This window comes from Bubalus kerabau, chromosome 6 (assembly GCF_029407905.1).
Source record: "Bubalus kerabau isolate K-KA32 ecotype Philippines breed swamp buffalo chromosome 6, PCC_UOA_SB_1v2, whole genome shotgun sequence".
NCBI classification, from domain to species: Eukaryota; Metazoa; Chordata; class Mammalia; order Artiodactyla; family Bovidae; genus Bubalus; species Bubalus kerabau.
The window spans coordinates 4,257,176-4,280,471 of NC_073629.1; the positions used below are offsets into that span (position 1 = coordinate 4,257,176).

General features: G+C 44.5%; 1 protein-coding gene across 6 annotated transcripts in view; it reads left to right on the forward strand.

Moving 5' to 3' along the window:
- The window catches only part of LMX1A (LIM homeobox transcription factor 1 alpha), a 180,820-nt gene that overhangs the window by 103,095 nt on the left and 54,429 nt on the right, over positions 1 to 23,296 (forward strand). For all 6 annotated transcript variants that reach the window (XM_055587218.1, XM_055587212.1, XM_055587216.1 and 3 more), the window contains exon 4: positions 14,425 to 14,657. In XM_055587218.1, coding sequence (XP_055443193.1) covers positions 14,425 to 14,657 — 233 coding nt within the window. The remainder of the gene's footprint in view (positions 1 to 14,424; positions 14,658 to 23,296) is intronic.

Consider the following 23,296-nt stretch of genomic DNA (forward strand, 5'->3'; position numbering starts at 1 on the left):
TGAGGAATACTGCAAAATTCATCATTTCCCTGCAAGTGTTCCCATAAACTGGTCATGGCCTTCATGTTGTTCTCTGCTTGGTGAGGATGTGTTGTGGTATATGTCCACCCTCTTTTTCTCTGCCCCTCCCATGGCTGCAGTTTGGGCAAAGTTTTTTTTTTTTTTTTCTTTCATGGAGCTACTGACCTGTTCTTGGAGGGATTCAGCCCACGATAGTAGTCGAGGTAGAAATATGTTTCAGTAACAATAATAATTACCAAATGTACTTCCTGTGTGTCTCTTCTGGGTACAGTTGGGCTAGAGATTGATGCTGGTCCATGAAGTGCCTTCCTCATGGTGGAGAAATGAGTAGAGCTCAGGAAACACTCACATTTGAGTGCAAAATAGTTCTTGCCTTTCTTTCAGAAGTCCGTTCTTCCTGGACAATGTCTACAGGCCTTTTGAGAGGTATCATCACTAAAGCTCCTCTGCCTACTACTTTGCCCAAGTGAAAAACAAATCCCTGCCTTTGTGCCTAGTTGAAGTAATCTGCCTGGCACCCAATGATGACGGCAGGTATTTCTCCTGTAAGCGACAAGAGGACCCTCTAGATTTTAACTTGGAAGAACAAGTCTTCAACTTTTTAATTGTTCTTAAAGTTCTAACTGGGATCCTGGAGGATCCCAGAAAGCAGAGAAGTGGTGGACTCTTTGATTATCATCCTCCTTCTTATCCTTCCTTATAGATTCTGAGCTCAGTGTCTTGAGTGGAATAGAGACAACCCTAAAAGCTCATGTTCCCTTCAAGACTAGGGACACCCTAGCTTGTCATTATTCCCATCGTTGGGGGGATTTATGAATTATTTCTTCTAACTTTTGGCTATAGTATGCTTATATAAGTAAACGTCCTTACATGCGTGTGTATAAGGGAGTGTGTGTGTGCGTGCACTCACATCTGTACACATAACTTGTGCATGGAACTGCTCACTGTGAGTCTAAGCCAGGAATCTTGTTTCAATAGATGTTTGTGGTTCTTGAGCTCCTCATGTTTGTCCCTGTTCTCTAATCCTCTGAATGGAGCTGGCTCTGGGGAGTGGAGCCATATGAAAGGCATCCAAGATGAAAATTATATCCCAGACTCGCACATGAATATTGTGGTTGGGCGTGGGGGCTTGCTGGCTGGTGCTCCACACGCTCTCCTGCTCCTCCTGGCTTTTCTGTTTTTCTCCCCATGTTCCACTTGCTTGTTTCTTATGGAAGTTCCAAGGTTGATGCTGTTCTTGGTTAGTTAGACCTGGACTGGGTTGTTGATCTCAGAGCCTGAGCTCTCTCTCCAGAGGTGGTGGGCAACCTCTGGCCTTTCCTTTCTCTGTAAGATATTTCAGTAGAGTTGATTGATATTACAATATAGATATAGATGAACCTCATTCATCTGGCTTTACCTTATCTGGATCTTTGGTTGATAATGGTGGTTGATAATAAAGATGCTGGGTGGATATAATTTAGATTTAGGAGAGTGGTCTGGGTGGAGATAGAAATGTCAAAGTAATTCACACATACATAATACTGAAAGTAGTAAGATTGGAGAAGATCTCCAAGGGCAATGGTATAGGTGGAGAAGGGGATGAAATACTTATAGGTTAGGAGGATGAGGGGAGCTAGCGAGAAGACCAAGAAGGAGTGACCAGTGAGATAGGAAGAACACCAAGAAAGTCAGTGGACCTGGAAGCCAAGTGACCCCAGTGTCAGACGCTGCTGATGGGCTCAGCAAATGAGCCCAAAATGACTGAGAAATACAGAGGCCACTAGTGACCTTTACAGGAAATGAGAGTGTGTAGAACATGTGCCTCATTGCATTGGCCTTTAGAGAGACTAGAAGAGAAACTGGAGATAGAAAGCAGTAATTTCTTTTTTAATTTTTCTACAAAGATTATCAAATAAATGAGGACATACCTGGTGGATGAAGTAGTATCAAGAGAAGGGTAATTTTTCCTAATGTGGGAGAAATTAAAAAAAAATTAGAATGTTTACAGAGAGAGAAAATATATGACGTAGCTTTTGAGTAAGCCTGAAGTGATGAGGTCTACTGTTTAAGTGGAGGAGTTGGCCTAGATAGACATTGAATGGGATGGGGAAGTCCTGCATGTTACACTTGATTTCATATAACTGAATCCTGACTACAGTAGGTTAAGTAAAAAGGGATTTGATTTTATTTTGTTGAAAGAGAATCAAGAAATAGGAAGTCCAAGGATGGTACAACTGTTCACAAAAGTTTTCACGAACCCAGGTTTCACTTCTCTTGTATTGCATCTTTAGCAGGCAGCTTTCATCTTTCTGGTACCATGGTGGCTCTTTCATCTCCAGATGTTGTGTTTCAGTTCCAGACAGAAATAAGGGAAGGGATGAAGAGCAAAATGTCTGTATCAGCTGAGGCTGTCTCATTTTATCAAGAGGACAATAGCTTTTCCAAAACTTCCTACTTGCACCTCCACCCCCAATAGAACCCCATGGACTGCCTCGTATGGCCACTTCTAGCTGCAAGGGAGCCTCAGCAGGTGAGATTTTCAACTAGGAACACAGTCACCTCAATTACAAGAGGTAGAGTGTGAATGTGTCTTATAGCTTTTTAATTAATTAATTTTTAAAAATTGTGGTAAAAGACACATGAAATAAAAGTTACCATCTCAACCATTTTTAAGTGTGCATTTCAGTGGCATTAAGTGTATTCCACTGTTGTACAACCATTACCACCATCCAACCACAGTTCTCCTTTCATCTTGCAAAACTGAAACACTGTACCCGTTAAATAATAACTTCCCATTCCCTCTTTCCTCCAGCCCCAGACAACCACTATTTTACTTTCTATCTTTCTGAATTTGATTATTCAGGTTATCTGATATGAGTGAAATAATAGAATATTTGTCCTTTTGTGACTGGCTAATTTCGTTTAGCATAAAATGCTCATTATGTTGTAGTATGTGTCAGAATTTCCTTCCTTTTAAGACCAAATAATATTTCATAACATGTAAGGCTGACTAATATTCTAGTATATTCCAATGTATATACAACATTTTGCTTATCCATTCATCTGTTGATGGACATGTGGATTGCTTTCCCTTTTTGGACTTGATAAATTCTGCTGCTATGCATATGAATGTACAGACATCTGAGTCTCTGCCTTAAATTTATTTTGGGTATATACCTAGAAGTAGAAATGTTAGATCATATGGTAACAGTATTTAAAATTTTTAGGAAGTACCATACTCTTTTCTGTAGCAGCTGAACCATTTTGCTTCCCACAATGCACAAGGATTCCAACTTATCTTTGCCAAATTGTTATTTTTCCACTTTTGATAGTAGCCTTCATAATGGATATGGTGTCTTCTAGTTTTTAATGGGTGAGGAGGGTGATAAAGGATACAAAGGGTAAAATGTTGAAGGGTAAAAATAAAAAATGGTTTCTCTTCCTAGTACTTGCATTGGGTCAGACTTTGCTGAAACCTTCCTGGAGGTCTCAAGACAGGTGGAGTCTAACTTGAAAGGAAAGCAATGCAACATTATGGGAAAGAGGCTGAGGCTCAGAACCCCTCGTTTTCTGACTCTGGGCTCCAGCACTGCTGAATTTTGGTGCAGTGTGTAATGTGCCACGCTCTGCTGTGATGCTAGTTTCTGTGTGATGAAGGTAATAGAATCAGATAATAACACTTGACCTCCCCACATTTACTTCAGAGCTGAGATGTTACACAAGATTGTACGTGCTTTGAGGTCTTTGAACTAAAGGCATTCTGGAAATTCACATTATCTGGAGATATTTTTCACCTCTCACATGGGAAGGGAAAGTCCTGCACGGTGCTCCCTTTGGCTTTTATGCCACACTGGGGGATTTTTATTCAAAAGGTGAGGCGATGTGCGTCTTTCCTTGTCTCTCCCCAAAGAGTGGCTCACTCTTGAGGAGCGGCATTATGAAGGAGGAGAAGGAGAGTAATAGCGACTGGAAATGTTTTAAGCATTGTGGTGTGCTGGTCACTGTACTAGAGGATTTGGGAACATCGTCACTGATCTTCAGGATACCTCTAGTTCGTAATACAGTGCATTGATATCAGTTGATTATGAGGTACTTTTGGACTGTGACAATATAGCTTTTCCTTCTTCTTTTTTGGGGGACATACAGCACAGTGCTAACAAATGAAAAGCGATAGTGGCAAAAGCAAACAGGATTGATGAAGAGCTCAGTGTTGCCCCCTGCTGGGATCTCAGAATCTTTCCCATCAAAGCATCATCAATAATGTCCTTGTCCTCCTTACTATTAACACACACACACGCACACAGCCCAGGAAACACATTCTTTGTAAGCGTATACATTGTGTTGGCCACGTGCCATCCAGTCAAGCCAAAACTTGTGGAACAATAGGAATCTGTGCCCAGAATATCAGCTAAAAATATCTCATTCCCTCTGCTCTGTTCTTTGCTGGTATGTTTATGAGTGTCCCAGGAGGCTAATGAGGATGAAGGGAAAGGAAAACGGACCTTTTTCAAAGGAAACCAAACCTTTAATTCCCTAAAAAGGGAACATGTATGTTCTGTGTGTCTGTTTTATGTTCCTTGCCATTTTTGCATGTCTGTGTGACAACATGCAAAGTCTGTAATGTAAGTCATGCCACCTTGGCTTGGTCTATTGGAATCTATGCTTTTACTGCAGTCTTTTGCTCTATGGCCTGACTCGTAGACAAGTTCCCAGGTTTCAGCAAAGAAGAGGGGGAGGGGAAAGAGAGCTTCTAAGCAAGAGACTCCCTGACACACAGTGTCTGCTTATTCAGCTCATGAGGGTGCTACTTAAGAGCCTGTGTGTGTGTGTGTGTGTGTGTGCTTGGTTGCTCAGTTGTGTTCAGCTCTTTGTGACCCTGTGGACTGTAGCCCACCATGCATTCTCCAGGCAAAAATACTAGAGTGGGTTGGCATTTCCTCCTCCAGGGGATCATCCAGACCCAGGGATAGAACCTGGGTCTCCTGCATTGCAGACAGATTCTTTACTATCCAAACTACCAGGGAAGCCCCCACTGAAGAGCCTGGGGGACACATTTCCATCCCTAGTTGGGCCATGCAATAACCTCCTTTATTTATTTATTTATTTTTAAAAAATGTTTAATTTCATATTGGAGTATAGCCACTTAACAATGTTGCGATAGTTTCAGGTGGACAGTAACGGGTCTCAGCCATACATGTACATGTATCTATTTTCCCACCAAATCCCTTCCTATCCAGTCTGCCACATAAAATTGAGCAGAGTTCCCTATGTATTTCTTGATCATTAACTGAGCCTCAAGCTCTGGCTGGTCCTCTCAATCATCTGAAATTTCTTTGTGGTGAGGGGTACTCACATTTCCTTCTCTGGTCTGAGTTTCTCTTCATTTATAAAATGAGGGGGAAAATGATCTGATCTCTGGGGGCGGGGTCTGTGAGTTAAGGGCACAAGGCAAGAATATCGGCACCCCAGTGTGCGTCCATAGGGTGGTCAGTAGCCTCAGTGAGAAGCGGTCCCCCGAGCAGTGAAGTGATAAGGGGAAAGGATCTGTTCTAACTATTTGTCAGATAATGTCAGCATTAACCAAATAGCAACTGTTGGCTCTGGTCAGTCAAACATGGAGCTACCGACTTCCTGAACATATGCTGGGTGTTGGGCAATGAACGCGGGTGTTAGTCAACACTGGTTGCTTAATGTCAATATTGACCTTAGGTTAGGATAGACCATAGCCATAGTTGCCTGAATGAAATGTACCCCGTTTCCTCTTGAGTATTTATACTTCCATATTTGTCTGTTGGTCTCTTCTCCAGTAACATACGAAAGGCTCATTAAAGTCTGATTTAGTTCATTATATAATGAAGAACAGAGACTTGAGATGCTCATGAAGTTCTATTTTTGGCTCACTTGGCTGTCTTGAAATAAATGATCTTATACACACACTTACACAGGCAGATATGGTAAACTGATTTCCATAAAGAGAGTTAATAGCTGCCACTTACTGAGACCAGCTAGTATGTATCAGGCCCTTCAAATACATTATCTTATTGAAGCTCCAAAACCATCTTGTGAGAGTTATGATCTCATTTTACGGATAAAGAAACGGAGGCTTCAAAACAGTCTATAGCTTGCTCAAGTGCTCAAAGATGGAATCCAGCCTTGAATCCAGGTTGCGTCAGACTTCAGACACCAGGCTCTTCCTGCTAACCTCGCTGATTCTGGAACAGATTCATTGTGACGACAAGAATGGCAGCAACAAGTATCCGGTTGGCCAAAAAGGCCATTCGGATGTTTCCGTAAGATAGTATGGAAAAACCCAAACACTTTTTGGCCAACCAGCCACTCGGTCCACGGTTTGAGGTCGGAGCTGCCCACTGCCAGCAGCGTGTGCCCTGAGTGACGAGCTGCGTGTGCTACCCTGTACTCCTCGGTGACGCCAGCGCCTCACGGAGCCTCTGGGACTGCAGACATCACGCGCAGCAGTTCTCATCCCATTGTATGGTCCTTCTTACAGCTCCCCAGGAGCCCCAGGGAGACAGAGACTCCGATTGGCTCTGCCAGCCACTTATTGTTTCCCACTTTCTCCCCGCTGCAGAGTCTTGAGACGGTCTCCTATAGAAGATCTTGCCACCCCTATTGTCCCTGCAGACGTTCCCACCGCCCCAGGACCATGGGCTCCATTGCTCATTGTGGTGGTGTTGGCTCAGCCTCAAGGACAGAGACCTTGAGCCAGCTGACAAGGTTGCTTGTGTCATTACTTCTAAGGCCACAAGCCATGCTTTTGGTTCCTGATACTTTTGAATACTCATCTCTCTCACCATCGCTCCTTCTTTTTAGCCACATGGTCTCCCAGACTCCCAGCAGCAGATTTTCCCGGACAGACAGTTTTGGCATCTTGCCAATCCCTGTCTCAGTGCCTGGATGACCTCAGTTACCAAGTCAACATGGCACTTAATGCATGCTGCTATGCTGCCCCCTGGTGGAGAGGGTGGAAACAGTGCTCTGCAGATTACTGCCTGCTTGTTAGAGAACTGTACAAAGACTCCCTTCTACTTTCTACACCAAAGAGTTCATAGACTTGATTAAAACTACTGCTGTCAGTGACTGTGGAAAGGCAGTATGATCTGTAGTGATCTGCTTTCCGAGGCTAGAAATGGCTCTGATTTCTTATTTTGGTGAGAAAGAACAGTATACAGTCAGTTGGCCTTAAGTTGGCATCAGGGCTTTTCATGTACTTACTTGTTTTCCATCCTTCTACTTAATTATCTATGGTGTGGATGCTTTGAGAGGCTCCCTTTGAGGTCTGAAGTACTCTGGGTCAAGGTTAATGAAGATCTCAGTCTTTCCAAACATATGCTTGGTTTTGGAACCTTCTAACATGTCATATGGAGAAGGCAATGGCACCCCACTCCAGTACTCTTGCCTGGAAAATCCCACGGGCAGAGGAGCCTGGTAAGCTGCAGTCCATGGGGTCACTAAGAGTCGGGCACGACTGAGCGACTTCACTTTCACTTTTCACGTTCATGCATGGGAGAAGGCAATGACAACCCACTCCAGTACTCTTGCCTGGAGAATCCCAGGGACGGAGGAGCCTGGTGGGCTGCCGTCTATGGGGTCGCACAGAGTCAGACATGACTGACGCGACTTAGCAGCAGCAGCAGCAACATGTCATAATGGGGGCTCCCCTTATAATCCTCCTCAGCCTTCATGGGTCTCAAAACCTTTGTCCTGGGATAAATTTGGGTTTGCATGAGGCTGCCATGTTCTTTAATATTCCTGTATTTGGGAAGTTGTATCATCAACCTGGAGACTAAATGTGGGATAACACAGGATCTAGTGTCTGATTTCCAGAGGATAATGTGGCAGGAGGTGGGAGAGATTAGAGGGAGCCATGGGCATTCACGGGTGAAAAAATACTGATACTGAAAAGAAAACTAAGCCTGAGTTAACCTCTTTGATATTTTACGTTGATACACAGAACAAGAGGACATTTCATCAAGCCATGCCAGCACTGTTAGTTGGGTGAATCCAGACAGATCCTATGTGGATAGGTGGTATGCAAACCCTAGCCTGAGGCCATTAAAGCAGGTGGGAACTCAGACCTTGGTTCCGTTATGTTATCAAGACTGGACCCCAAGTCCATAATCAGTACCACTAAAAACCTGACTGCTGACATTCTTGCATTATCCATGGCCTTCTTCCTAAATTATTTGCTCCGGTCCTTCTCGTTCCATGCTCCTTTATCTCATCTTGATTCTCCCAGTCTCTGACATTATGACTCATCATTTTTCCCTGCTAATTTCTCTATCATATTTCATATTCAGCTCTTTTTCTCCATCCTCCTCCTCGTCATCATAGTTACCATTTTATTAAAGATATACCATGTGTCAAGCACTGTGCTAAGCAGTTCTTATGTTTCAGTTCAATTAATTCTTCTTGTGCCCCTCTGACAGAGGTCCCTTGATTATTTCCATTTTATAGATGAGTACACTAATGCCACCATGGTCTGATCGAGCGCGCATAGCCAGCTAATAAGTGCTGGAGTACTGATTATAGCACGTTGCCTCCCTGTCTTTACTGTTTCTATAACTTGGTCTCTCTGGTTGGGCTTTCTTGGGTCTTTCTGGGTCCAGCCCCACTGACCTGCGTTTCTGCCTATACCTTAAAAACAGTGACCCACCAAATGCCCCAGTGACTGGGGTTCCTGCAAGAATCCTCTTGTTTCCCAATCATCTTGGAATCAGAGTAGACTCTTGGCATGGTGGTGTTAGGTCTAAGAACATCTCCTGGATACTGTTTGTTCTTAACACAACTCCATAGAGGATAGACCTCTTTCACAGATCCTTTCATATACTTTGGGGCCCAGCAACCAAGTAACTTGAAGGGATCAACTTGGTTCCTAACTCCTGCTTTTCACTTGCATGTGGGCAGCAGAGTCTCAGAACCTCCTGTGAAGCCAGGGGCGTGTCCAGGAAACCTGTCAGGAGCTCAGACCACCATATTAGCTGCTTGATGTGTTTATCTCTCCTGTGAAAGGAGTGCTAGAGAGAATATATGAGGAAGAACTTAAGAATCAGCCATTCCAGAGTCTCTCATTCTCATGGAAGAGAGGCTTCATGAGCAAAGTTGAGCTGGTGAGAGTCTCTGTGAGTTTATCAAATAGTTCTATTTGCTATTACTACACAAATTCAGTGAGGGAATGAATGCCAGTTCCTGGCAGCAAGTAAGTATTCAATGAAGACCAATTTCCTCTTCTATCTTCTATAAGCTTCTTTTTCTTTGTAATAAAATAATTTGGGGGAGAAAGATATTCTAATGATGAGGACCCCAATATTTGTAATGTGGAGTGATTGCCTTGCGCTCACATAACCAGCTCCAAAGCCCAGGTGCCCACACAGGACCCGGGAACGTTGCCATCTTTCTGCAGTAACTCTGGCTGTCCTTTGTGCGCTGTTGCTTCCAGGCGGTCTGACCTCTGTCTTCATCGCCTTGGTCATGTTCTCTAGGAGTTTCTCAGGTGGCAAGCCTTCATATCTACTTTGGAAACATTCTTCTTACCTACAGAGTAGCATCTCCAACACTATAATAAACGCGTGAATCATGAAAATGGGAGTGAGTTAAGAAATTATCCAGCCTAATGGATTTCAAATGTACCTTAGGAGCATTTTGCTATCTTCAAATGAAATCTTTTCTAGAAATAGATATATTTGAAAATTTGTATTTTATGTATATATATATATATATATATGTATCTGATGCTGGGAGGGATTGGGGGCAGGAGAAGAAGGGGATGACAGAGGATGAGATGGCTGGATGGCATCACTGATTTGATGGTCGTGAGTCTGAGTGAACTCCGGGAGTTGGTGATGGACAGGGAGGCCTGGCGTGCTGCGATTCATGGGGTCACTGAGAGTCAGACACGAAGGAGCGACTGAACTGAACTGATACAACGTAAATCTTTTCTGGAAGTACTTTACGTATTTATACTGTGCAGATAGGAAGAAAGAGAGAGATACGTGAGTGAGTTGTTGGTTTTAGCTGGTGTGTGCATATGTATGTTTTGTGTGTTTGTGTGTTTATCCATACATGTCCTCTTCTTGCCTTACCTGTTATGTGTGTGTATGTGTGTGTATATTTGTGTATACATATACACAGATATATGTATATATGTGAGTGAACCATAACATTCACAGATATACAGAAAAAAAAATATATATGCACACACACATACCCACATATGTATGGATGGATGTCTATGAATGGTATGTTTCTGGAAAATACCTTGTTTGGAGAATTACCATAGTAAGGCCCGGTCATGCTGAAATGCTATCTGGAGACCTGGATTTAGGATTTAGTTGGCTTCTCTGGTTAAAAGGAGACAAGCAGAATAGAGACTGACCCTTTCCACAACCTCTAAGAACTTGATGTAACAGCTGATACAGGGCAGTACTTTCTCATTAAATATAAGAAAACAGGCCCAGGGAAAGACAGTGGCTTTTCTGAGGCCTCTTGATAAAAGAAACCTGGAGCCTAGGTCTTCCTACATCAAGTCCTGGGTCCTTTCCCTGAATCAGGTCACCTTTTATTTTCTTCTTTGCTGCCCTCCATGGCACCTAATACAAGATACCTCATTTCCGTTGCATTATCTCTGCGTTGTGGTGGGAGGCCACGCCTTACCTAAGGCGCGTTCCCTGCATGTCCCTGTGCCAGCCACGCATCCCTGTTCTTCTTTTGGGTCAGTGCTGCACACTTTGAAGAGGAGGTCGTGCTCATGTCAGAGCCGGGAGGAGTCAGCAAAAGGACTCCTGCTGTCAAGGAAGAAGCCATCTCTCAGGACACAGCTTGGAAACTCAAGCCCAGACAGCCGCCTTTGGGGGAAAAAAAAAAGTCAAAGACAGAGGCAAGGCCCGTTATAAGAACTAAGAATTGTGCCCTTCCTTATGGGTCTCCAGGTCCTCAGACCTGCTGGCATTTCATCCCCAGTAATCCAGGAGTGTAGGCATCATCATCAGAGCAAACTGAGGCTGCCAGAGGTTGCATGATGAGCCCTGACCCACACGGACTGCCTGGAAGTGGCCGAGCCAGCAGGCTCGACTCCAGCTCCCTCACCAAAACTACCAGTTGTGCATCTCAGAGCTGAGGCTGTTCGGGGAGAGAGATAGGCAAGGCCTGGAATGGAGCTTCAGTCAGCCTTGGCTTCCCTGCCTGTGGTGGGAGCAGGAAAGGGCCAGAGGGAAGAAGAAGACAGCTGAATGGAGAGGGAGGGAAGGAAGAGAAGGAAGATGTTGTGAACTCTAGCCCGAGCCAGTTGGGTAGGGCTGTTTGGGGCTCTTCTGGCTGGGCCCCTCCTACATACCCCAAAGAGCCTCCTGTGGTCATTTGTTGACAGCCTGATGGAGAATGTGAGCCCCCTGAGGACACAGTGGCCTTGGTTAGTGCTCCACCCCCATGTCTGCCCCATGGAGGACAAAGGACATTTAGTAGAGGAAGGAGAACTCTTAACAGAGGGCTTGGGCCCTGGACATGTCTCCACTGGCTAGAACCTGTTATTTCCATTTTACAAATGAAGGAATTAGATGTAACAAAGAGGTACAGAATCATTTACGGAGCCTTCAGGAGTGGAGTGGGTGAATGTCTGGTGGTGGGCAAAGTTAGCAGTTGTTATATGTGCCCAGCAGAGTTGGATGTTTCTGGAAATCAGGCTTAGCTTTCCATGGCACAGCCAGCCTGCCAGGCTCTGAACCCAGAGTGAAGTCTCATTAGCATTCAGAGGGTGAAGTCACCATGGGGGCCGCCATCCAGGGCATTGAGAAGAGATAGGCTGTGTTTTAATTACGACCTGGACTTTTGAACAAATCCTTTTCTCTGCTTGTCTGAGCCTTAGAGACAACAACTTGTGGGAAGTGTGCAGTCAGCAGCTGGGTCCACAGTAGTACCCGTGCAGCTGTGTACACATCTGGAACACAGGTGGTGGATGTGTGCTTTTTCTCCTTGCGTTGCCCTCAGGTTAGTGAAAAGCAGTTAGGTGAGGTCAACCTGGTCTTCACCCAGAATGGAGAGAAACAGGACTGCCCCCCTCTTCTAGGTCTCTATACCCCCCCACCCCTGCCCATCACGACCATTACAGCATCGGAGCCCAGGCAACTCCCGCCACTTCCTCCAGCCGTTCCTGAGTCAATATGGTGGGATTTCTTTGTTGAGCTCCCCGCAACCCTCCCTTTTCCAACTTGGGGGAAGTTTTTGGAGTGGGGGTTGAAATTAAGAAGGGAGGAGAAAGAGGAGGAGATTAACAGGGTGGAAGTTAGACAAGCACAGATGCCACCACCTGCGACTGTGGATTCTCAAGAGCTTGTTGACTCCCGGGAGCGTTTGCCTTGATTCTGTTTGACAGTTCCTTCCCAGGGAAAGGGAGGAGAAGGAGAGCCTGGGGACAAAGAGCGTTTGACCAGCTCCTGTTAAAGCCCTGATTCGTTTGCTTAGGTTGGCAAACAGTGTCTGGGGACTCGGGGCTGGGGATGAACTAGGTGGACTTTCTGTCTGATACACGACATCCAGCATTGGGGTGGGGAGTAAAGGCCATCGTTCCTGGGTCGGGTGTGCCCTGAAGTTCCGACTTGGAGAGCAAAACCACTCAGAGCAGACGGGGAAGGGAGAGGGCATGGGCAGAGCAGTGGAGACCTGGAGCTCTGTTTAGGGGCTGCCGCATACCTGCTTAGTGGTGAAAGAGCCACAGCAGCCCCTGAACTGTCCCCCCAACCTCACCCCCCTTTGTTGAGAGGCAGAAGGCAAGCATATCAGGATGGGTGTTTCTAATGAAACACTCGGCCGGTGGTCAAGGGGAGGGGCAGGCTGGTGTTGGGGCCCGAGTCCAGGTTAAGAGTAGGACTGCATATGTGCTTCTCATCCCGAGCTGTGCTGAATCCCCTGCAGGCTGCCTCTGTCCAGAGAGGCTGTTCCCTAGCAGACTTGCAGGAGGCGGCTTCAGCCCCTTTTCCAGGCCTCGGTTTCCTTCACCTGAAGACACGGCCTTCCTCTCTCTTGTGCCAGCTCCTTTCTTGGTAATTCCTCCTTACCCACTTCTCCACTCTACCCTCAAAACTCTTCCCTTTGTCCAGGAAGTTGCCAAGATAAACACACTGTGCATGTGTACGGATGTGGCCCTCTCCTAGTGTAGCTGCAGGACTGAGACGTGATTAACTGTTACAAACAGGCTAGGGCTTTATGCACCTATTTTGTGTTCATGAAGCACTGCTTCGTATCATTCTTATATTCTGCTCCCTGAAGGTAAAGCCCTCTGGGAGGACATGATCTGTTTGTTTCTTTGTTTGCTGTTTCTCTTACTGTTATGGAGCTCTGTAACAGAGGATGGAGACTGAGGATGAGACTTTGTTTTGTATGCTTTGGGCCTGCAACAGACGCTCCAGGAGACTCTTAGGACGTGAATGCTCCTGGGGCGGGGTTTCCTTCCCCACCCTGCTGTTCAGACACAGAGTATCTGGTGTAGTGTGTGGTGGGTGCTTCTGAATCAATGAAAGAATGAATGGAAAGAAGAATAAATGAGTGAGTGAGTGTGTGAAAGGACTTCTGAGATGGGATGGCCACACTTAGGCTGTCATGGTGGAGGGCCTGTCTATAGAATAATGCTCGGGACCAGGATTTATTGAATGTGCTATAAAATGCAGATTCTCCTGCTGACTCCCTGACAGTTAGTCATCTCCTCTTCTGTGTTCTGGGACCCTCTGGTTATCTGGATATGTCTGTCTCTCTTATTAGCCTGAGCTCATTTCTGGAAGGGAATTATTTCATTAGCCTTTATATCTCTAGTATCTACTGCCTCCTCCTGGCATAGATGGACACCCTCTTCATGGCTGGTTGAAAATAAGTGAAATGAGATAGAAGTCCTGAAAGCTGGGCTGAATCCACTGAATATTAGGCTTGGAAGCTGGGATGCAGTTTCTCTCTCAAAAATTAGATGACACCTCAGAATGCCCTGGGGAGCTTGTTAAAAACTCACATTCTGGGTCCCATCCATTTGCATGCGATTGGAGTGGGCCTGGACCTTTTTGTTATTGTTATTTTGTTTGAAAAGTCAGCCCTTGGGGACCCTGGGCAGCCTGCCTGGCACCAGTCTGTAGAGCATCCTTTGGGAACACTTTGCCATGGACCACACCAAATACACTCTGGGCTTCAGCTCATATTTCCTCCAAGGCCGCTTATCCTTCTTTTCTTAAGCCTTTGAGAGAGTAACTCAACTGAATTCTTTGGTTCAACCTCCTCAGGGAATAAAATCACCTAGATTTAAAGCCTATTCCATTCCAAGTCTCCTTATCCAAGTTCTTGAAGTTCCTTTCGCGATTGACTTGAGGGAAGACTTGGGCCTCAGCTGTCTTTCTCACAGACCTTGCTTTGCTTTTTCCCTGCTGCTAGGCTGTTTGCTGTCAAATGCGGGGGCTGCTTTGAGGCCATCGCACCCAACGAGTTTGTTATGCGGGCCCAGAAGAGCGTGTACCACCTGAGCTGCTTCTGCTGCTGTGTCTGCGAGCGGCAGCTCCAGAAGGGTGATGAGTTTGTCCTGAAGGAGGGGCAGCTGCTCTGCAAAGGGGACTATGAGAAGGAGCGGGAGCTGCTCAGCCTGGTGAGCCCAGCAGCGTCAGACTCAGGTGAGTGATGTGTGCTGGGCGGGAAGCCAGGGGCTAGCAGAGTGGGTTGTGGTGGCAGTCTAGGTTGCTTTCTCCCTTAGAAGGCCACCACCAAGGCACCCTGGTTCCATGACAGGGCAGTGCTGTGCATTCCAGCAAGTTTCTTTATAAGTTCAGAGTAAGTTCTTATCAGTCAGGTATTGCTGTGATGATGCTGTGTAACAAATTACCCCCAAATTCCTTGGCATACAACCAGAAACATTTATTCACACATTTGCAAGTCTCTGGGTAAGCAGAAGTGACTCTGCTTCACGCTGAAAGTCTTCAAGTCTCCTGGGATGTGTTGATCTCTGCTGACCTTGGCTCTAGGCTATAGAGCAGGTTCAAGTCTGCTCTGTGTGACTGGGTTCAGGCTTGAGAAGCAGCAGCCATGAGGCCTGACCTCCTGGCAGTGGTAAAAGTGCAGGAAGGCACGCTTCACCATTCAATCACGTTTAAAACCTCTACTCATATGACGGCCGCTAGCACTGTGCTGGTCAAATCAAACCAGATGAAACCTAAAGTCTGGAGAGGGGAAATGCACTACATGTACCTCCAGGCCCAGACAGGGTAGAGATGCATAAAATTATTAAGGAGAACGATCAATGGGAACCAGTAATTCCGTCTGCCACAGTCATGCTGAACTGCTCGAGCCTTTGTTTCCTCACCTGTCGGAAAGCTGGACTTTAACTAAGGTTTGGTGGGTGCATTGGAGGAGGAAATGGCAACCCACTCCAGTGCTCTTGCCTGGAGAATCCCAGGGACGGTGGGGCCTGGTGGGCTGCCTTCTATGGGGTCGCACAGAGTCGGACACGACTGAAGCGACTTAGCAGCAGCAGCATAAAGAAAGAATCTAGAATATATTTGCTTCACTCACCTAAGACTCACACACCCTCCCTGGAGAGGTTCAGAAACTTTCTGGATTGGGTTTCACAAGGCCAGAGAAATTTCAACTGCCCAAGTGAAGTCAGTCCCACGGGGCAACATTTGTGTTAACCTGGCCTCCCTTTTTGTGGAAGAATGTTATAGTCGCATGAGGGCATGTCCCTGTGAACTTAGTAGTTTTTGCCATTGCCAGTTCTAGTCAAGTTCCATACCACTTACCATGGCTTACAGGGCCTCTGGAATCTCACTGTGCTCATCTCCTCAGCCTCAGGGCAGCCTCTGACCCCTCCCTCTACATTCAGCACATACCTGTGTCTCCCAATGACTTCCACATCTTAAGAGTTTATTCCCTCTCTGCCTCTCTTGCTCACTCTTTAGTCTTGCCAGTGTATCCCTTAAACTTCTTTCTAAGACTGACTTCATGGAGGAAGACTCTTATTCCCTTGTGCCTAGGGGGTTTACCCTTAACCTCTCCTGCAGTGACATGGATCCCACTTGATTGGGGTCGCTTGTTTAATTGTTGTTCTTGCCAGAGCGCTAAACACCATGAGGGACTGTGTGTATCTTTTTTTCTTTACCGCTGTGTCTGCAGGGTTTAGCACAGGCCTGGAATGCTGAGGGTGCTTGATAAAATCTGTTTTAAAGGATAAATAAACATGTGGGACAGAAGCCCTGGGGGTGATGCTTGAGTTCAAGAGCTTTAGAGGCAGTCAGCTGGGGACCTCACCTTGGGTATACCACTTAGATCTGTGAGACTTTGGGTAAGTTTTGAAGCCTCTCCAAGCCCTCATCTTTGTAGCTGTAGAATGGTGATCATGGTGTTGTGGTGATCATGGTGTCCTACACTGGGGAATAAAGCATAAATGTATGTTAACAGTCTGGAGGTTAGTAAGTGCCAGTGCCTGCTGGTGCTGGCATCGTCATCGCAGTTGTTTCGTTTCCTTTCCCTCCTGAGGGTTGGTTCTTCTTGCCTGACTCTGCAGCCTCAGGTAAGCTGATACCAGGACAATCCCAGCTTCTGTTGGGTTCATTGGACTTCAGTTTTCCTGTATGTTTTAATTTGGGGGAAGTTTCTCCCTATTGAACATCTCACTCTGGGGTAGCCGGGCCCATTCTGAACAGCTGCTTAGTAGATCAGCTCATCCTGTGTTTTCCTCAGGTGCCATGCTGTACCCAACCACTGGGCCTCCTCTGCACCATATTGCAAAGTCTTCACATTCGCAAGGGGCTTCAGTGCTATGGGGATCAGAATACCAGCATGATCTCAGGAAGACATGCACACCCAGAAGGACACACCATTCTTTCTCACACGGAAATAAATACTGTGGTCTAGCCTTCCTTGGTACACAATTGTGTGACTCTTGATGACTGTTTTCCAATTACAGATTTTAATTGGGTACAAACAGTGTGTCTTTAGTGTACTGCCTCCTCCCCACACACACAGACAAAAAGAGGCTGGATCTAAGCACCATCAAAAGTGCAGTGTTCAAGACTTGTGGTTGCCCAGGGGAAGGTTGGAAGGAGGAGGGATGGACTGGAAGTTTGGGGTTAACAAATGATGCTGTTATATATAGAATGTATAAGTAACAAGATCCTACTGTATAGCACAGGGAACTGTATTCAATATCGTGTGATAAGTCATAATGAAAAAGAATTTTTAAAAGAATGTATATATATATAATATGTGTGTGTGTGTATATATATATGTTATATATGTGTGTGTGTATGCGTGTGTTTGTGTGTGTGTGTGTGTATGCGCTTCCCTGATAGCTCACTTGGTAAAGAATCTGCCTGCAATGCAGGAGACCCCAGTTTGATTCCTGAATCAGGAATATCTGCTGGAGAAGGGATAGGCTATCCATTCCATTATTCTTGGCTTCCCTTGTGGCTCAGCTGGTAAAGAATCTGCCTGCAATGCTGGAGACCTGGGTTCAGTCCCTGGGTTGGAAGATCCCCTAGAAAAGGGAAAGGTTACCCACTCCAGTATTCTGGCCTGGAGAATTCCATAGAATGTATAGTCCAGGGGGTTGCAAAGAGTCAGACATGACTGAGCAACTTTCACTATACACACACACACAGACACACATATATATGTATATATAGGGCTTCCCTAGTGGCTCAGTCAGTAAAGAATCTGCCTGCAGTGCAGGAGACCCTGGTTCAATTCCTGGGTCGGGAAGATCCCCTGGAGAAGGAAATGGCAACCCATTCCAGCATTCTTGCCTAGAAAATCCTATGGACAAAGAAGTCTGGTGGGCTACAGTCCGTGGGGTCACAAGAGTTGGACACGACTTAGCAACTAAATCACCACATATGTATGCATAATTGAATCATTTTGCTGTGCAGCATAAATTGACACAACATTGTAAGTCGATTATACGTCAATTAAAAAAATAGTATAATGTTCAGAGCAGGCAAACTGCAATAGGTCAACAAGTCCACTTCTCTGGCCACATTTTTAGCAATATGTTTCCTAGTTCCAGGCATTTGTTTTTGAGGCTGATATTGACCAACTGGAGCTTTCCAGTTTACTTATTCATGTACTTGCTCAGTAGGTATATCTTAGGTGCTTGCTTTATGCCAAGCATGGCGTCAGGCTGTAAATGACAAGAATAGTCCTCAACCCATGTCAAATTAAGGAATAGTAGATACTTAGGCTAGAAAAAGTGAAGTGAAGTGAAGTGAAGTCGCTCAGTGGTGTCCGACTCTGTGGCCCCATGGACTGTAGCCTACCAGGCTCCTCCCTCAATGGGATTCTCCAGGCAAGAGTACTGGAGTGGGTTGCCATTTCCTTCTCCAAGGCTAGAAAAGTAGAGACTAAATGAGTAGAGACTAAATGGAGATATAATTATTGACTTCAAGTGGTTGGACCAAACCTGTATTTTTTTACCTAGCTTCAGAGAGAAGAATTAGAATTCATTCAATTCTTTAACAAAAACCATGGGGTGTTTATGCTATGGATGAAGAGACAAAGGGAAGCAATTTTGACTTAACATAGGGAATGTTATGATGTCATTCTAATTATTAGGTCTAACACTGTATAGATGGTTGGGTGGCATCACCAACTCAATCAATGGACATGAGTTTGGGTAGACTCTGACAGTTGGTGATGGATAGGGAGGCCTGGCGTGCTGTGGTTCATGGGGTTGAAAAGAGCTGGACACGATTGAGCGACTGAACTGAACTGAATACAGTATAACTGCTTCCCCGGTGGCTCAGCGATAAAGAATCGCCTGCAAAGCCGGGGATGTGGGTTCAATCCCTGCTCAGGAAGATCCTCTGGAGAAGGAAATGGCAACGTACTCCAGTATTCTTGCCTGCCATGGGGTGGCAAAAGAGTTGGATAGGACTTAGCAACTGATCAACAGCAACAGTGGAACTGCTCAAGAATCAGACCGTAGTTATTGAAAGTGATATGGGCTAGGTGGGTGGGGAAGATGATGCCCTGTTGCCCGCTTCAGCTCTAATAGTCTATCATTGTTTTTTGCAGCTTTAAATAAAATGACATTAAGGTTTTAATCAGAATCAAATATCTTGTCTACCACTCACTTTGCCAATTAAATAAACGTTGCCTGTCTTCCGGCATAAAAGCCGCAAAGCCAGGATTACTAATGAGAGGACCAACTTCTTGAGAATAGGGTTGCAAATTTTAATTCTTTTGTTCCTTTAAGAAGGCTTAGCTGATGCCAAGAAAAAAGTGATCAATAAATACCTAATGAGTTAAATTAAATCGTCAAGGAAAGAAGTCCACCTCATCTTAGCACTTTAGAGAAAGCAAACTGTTTTAGGATCTGTCCCCATACAAATACGGTTTCTCCTCTCATTTCTGTCCTGAACACTTTACACATTGTAGGTGCTTGATAAATATTTATTGAGTGAACGACTGGATGACTGTCCTCTTTACCATTTATATCAATAACTTGAAGACACTGAAGGCAGGTTTATTCAATTAGCAGATGACACAAACCTGACAGGGAACACTGGTGTGGCAGCTGATATTTGCCATGTTCAAAAGGATTTTGACAAGCTACCAGAACAGTACAGAGTCAGCAAAATGAGATCTAACCACTGCGTTCCAAAATTCAACAGTATTTATATGCTACAGGGCCTCTTTCCATGGAATTTCACATGGGGTTTTAGTTGATTATAAAGTCAATAGGCACCAAAAAGACTATAAGCTACATTACTAGAACTAAATTGCTAGAACTAGAACTATTACTGGAACTAGAACTATAATAGCCTTAACTTTATCCACTTCAGACACCCACCAGGAGCTCTCATTCAAGCTCTGTTTGAGCCTGTCTAACCACAGGGAGTTCCTGACCTCACATTCTGAATGTGGATTGTCAAATTGTTCCATTGAACCCAAGTATCTATTTCCATGTGTAACATTAGCTTTGGCATTAGTTCCTCTTTCAGGAACTCAAAGAATACAGTAGTCTCCCTGACATGTGACAGCCCTTCGAGTTAGAGTCAGAGTTCCTTTGGCTCCCTAAATCTTTTCTTTTTTCCTTATTCTTTCACTATGCCTTAGAAAAGACTCTTCACTCTATCTATAAAAATCCTGTATTCTCAAAAAAAAAAAATACTGTATTCTCTTTAGAATGTACCACCCAGAAGGGTATAAAATCTTCCATATGTAGTCTGAACTGGCACCGTGTTATTATTACTGCTTGTCAGGGACATCATATTCTATAGATGTCACTGGCTTTTTTGACCCAGGGAAGAAGGTGGGGACTTGGGGACTCACTATATGCAGTCATGGCTCCTGGCCATGACTCCGTGTTGCATTTCCTAATTATCTAGCCCTCTTATTGTCACATTTCTTTCAACGTCAGAGTTCATCTAAGAATGTCTCGTATAGTGGTTTTTTAAAACTTTCAACATTTTGAAATAAAATTTTAGATTTATAGAGCAGTTGCAAAGTGGGACAGATATTCCCATACATTCTTTGCCCAGTTCCACCTAATGTCAACATTTTACATTTAAATGTACATTTTGATAAATGTACCATGTAAACCAAGAAATTAACATTGATTCGGAACTATTAACTCTAGCTTATTCAGTTTCAAGATATTTCCTGCTAATGTCTTTATTCATTCCGGGATCCAATCCAGGATACCTCATTGCATTTAGTTTTGTGTTATATTTGTGTTAAGTTGCCTTTTTTCCTTCATTTTTGAGATCACCAGAAATGCCTAGTCAGAATTTCATTTTTGCCCCTCCCTCCAGCTGTATCTGTTATGTTTTATTTCCTTTTAGCATCTCCTATCATGGGACCAACCTGTTTTTTTGCTTAGTTGTTTTGGGGTTTGTTTGCTTACCATTTTAAAATTTTCTCAACTGAAGAAGAGAATGCATTTTAGATTGTGCTGAGGATTTCTTCCTTGTCTAAGATTTCCTTCCAGGATTCAAACCATCACACCCTCTTGGTTTACCAGCTCTTCCTTGGTCAGACCAAAATCCAAGAATAGCTGGCCCTGCATTCCTTCTTAAAGTTAAAACTGTCAGCAGCCTAAGGCAGGATTCTTTTTGATGCTCCGCTTCTATAGAGAGATTTTCCCAGAAGAAGCCTGGGTCATGAAGTCCCATCATGAGAAACCTTTCTTCAAAGCAAGCATTATGTTGTAGATGAGGACAGCAATTCCATCAACAGCCTCTGTTGATCCGCTGGTCTAGACTGCACTGAAAGGCATATGGTGCCTCTCTCCTTATGGTCTGCATCCACCTGGTCCTAATGCAGTGCCTGGCATGCAGTAGGTACCCAGTAAATGTTTATCTATCATGTGAATAAGTTACCTTTGTCCTGTCCACGTTAGCCTCTGAGATCCTTATCAGACAAACACTAACCTCCAGTATGACTTTCTTCTTACTGGAGCAGGAGTGAATATTCCTCACACGTACCAGAGTTTGCGAATCCTTCTTCCTTCTTAATTTTTCTTAGGATGTGGGATATTGCTGCTTGGAATGATTCAGTAACTCTTACTGTTCTCATTGTGGAATACATCTCTCCTCTTCTCAGTCAGGTTCATTACTACTAATATTTAGATGCTGGTTTTCATTTCCTTCTACAACCTTGGAATTGATTTTTTTTTTAATTCATTACAGAAATATTCCAGCCTATCTTGGAAGTCTTCTTGTTCTTCAATAAATTAGAATAGAGAGTCAGTGGTTACCTCATGAATTCTGGAAAATGCTCCACTGTCCAATGGGATTATCTTGTCAGTTCATAGTCGTGAATTTTAAAATGCAAGGGAAAGTCAGTGGGCTGTTTGAGTTAGACTCATTCTCCACATTGTAGTACGAAGTGCTTGGGACCTAAAGTTAGACAGGTCTGAGTTTGAGTTGTGCCTATACTCACAGACATGGTGACCTTGGGAAAAATTATAGGCTTGGCAAAAATCACAGCTTGGAGATTTACAAAATTATAGCAGGTTTGGTTCCAGACCACCTTAATAAAGAGACTATCTCAAAGTGAGTCACAAGAATTTTTTGGTTTCTCAGTGCATATATAAAAGTTATGTTCACACTGTATTGTAGTCTGTTAAGTGTGTGGTGGCATTATATCTAAAAACATAATGTATATGCCTTAATTAAAAAATACATTACTGCTTAAAAAATGCCCAGTTACAATAGTAACATCAAAGATCACTGATCACAAATCACCAGAGCAAATATAATAATAATGCAAAATTTTGAAACACTGTGAGAATTACTAAACTGTGACATAGACATGAAGTAGGCAAATGCTATGACAGATACAGCATAAATAGACTTGCTCAAAGTGGGGCTGCCGCAAACCTTCCATTTGTTAAAAAAAAGCGGTATCTGCAAAGTGCAGTAAAGTGATGCACAATAAAATGAGGTTTGCTTGTACTTCTCCTCTATAGGACTCTATTTCTTAATCCGTAAAAGTGGATTTTAATACTTTTGTGAGTTGCTGTAAGAAGTCAGAGAGGTAATGGGTATCAACGATTTGAAATTTGGTGCATGTGTGCTAAGTCGCTTCAGTCGTGTCTGACTCTTTGTGACCCTGCGGAGCCCGCCATGGGATTCTCCAGGCAAGAAGTCAGAGTGGCTTGCTTATATCCAGTAAATAGTATCAGTATTATCTGCTGGTGCAGAGGCTAGCATACCTCTGGATAGCTCACAGCTCATAAGCTTATTTCCCCAAAGATCTATCATTTCACAAACGTCTCATCCTCTGTCTTTGCACTTCTATTTTAGATGCTTCTGGATAGCTGACCTGAGGGCACCTCAGGGCGGGCCTGTCACTTGGGGTGGCTGGGGTGATGGACTGGAGAGGGATCAACTCACTCCTTGGGCCTTTGTGTCTCAGAGGTGCTCTCCAGTCTCGGAATGTTGTTAGATCCAGCATTGCACCCTGGAAAGTCAGTTCAGAAGAGCAGGAGGAAATGGTCTTGCAGTCACCTCTGGGACTCAGTAGGCATTTCAAGCAAGAATGGGCAGGGCATACTGAGCTTAGCCCCCATTCTTTCCTGTAGCACTCATCTTTGGGTCCGAGAAGGACACGAGCCAGACAGTTACCCATTAGAGAATTCATTGTATTCCTGCAGGGACCTCCTAGCATTGCTCTGTTACATGCCATGATCTATTTCTGTCCTTCAGGCAGCCACCTAACCAACCTTAATCCAACAGATATTTCTTATGAACCCCTATGCTTTGTCCAGCTCTGCGCTAAATGCTGTGTTTTAGTTGCAGAAAAAAAAAAAAAA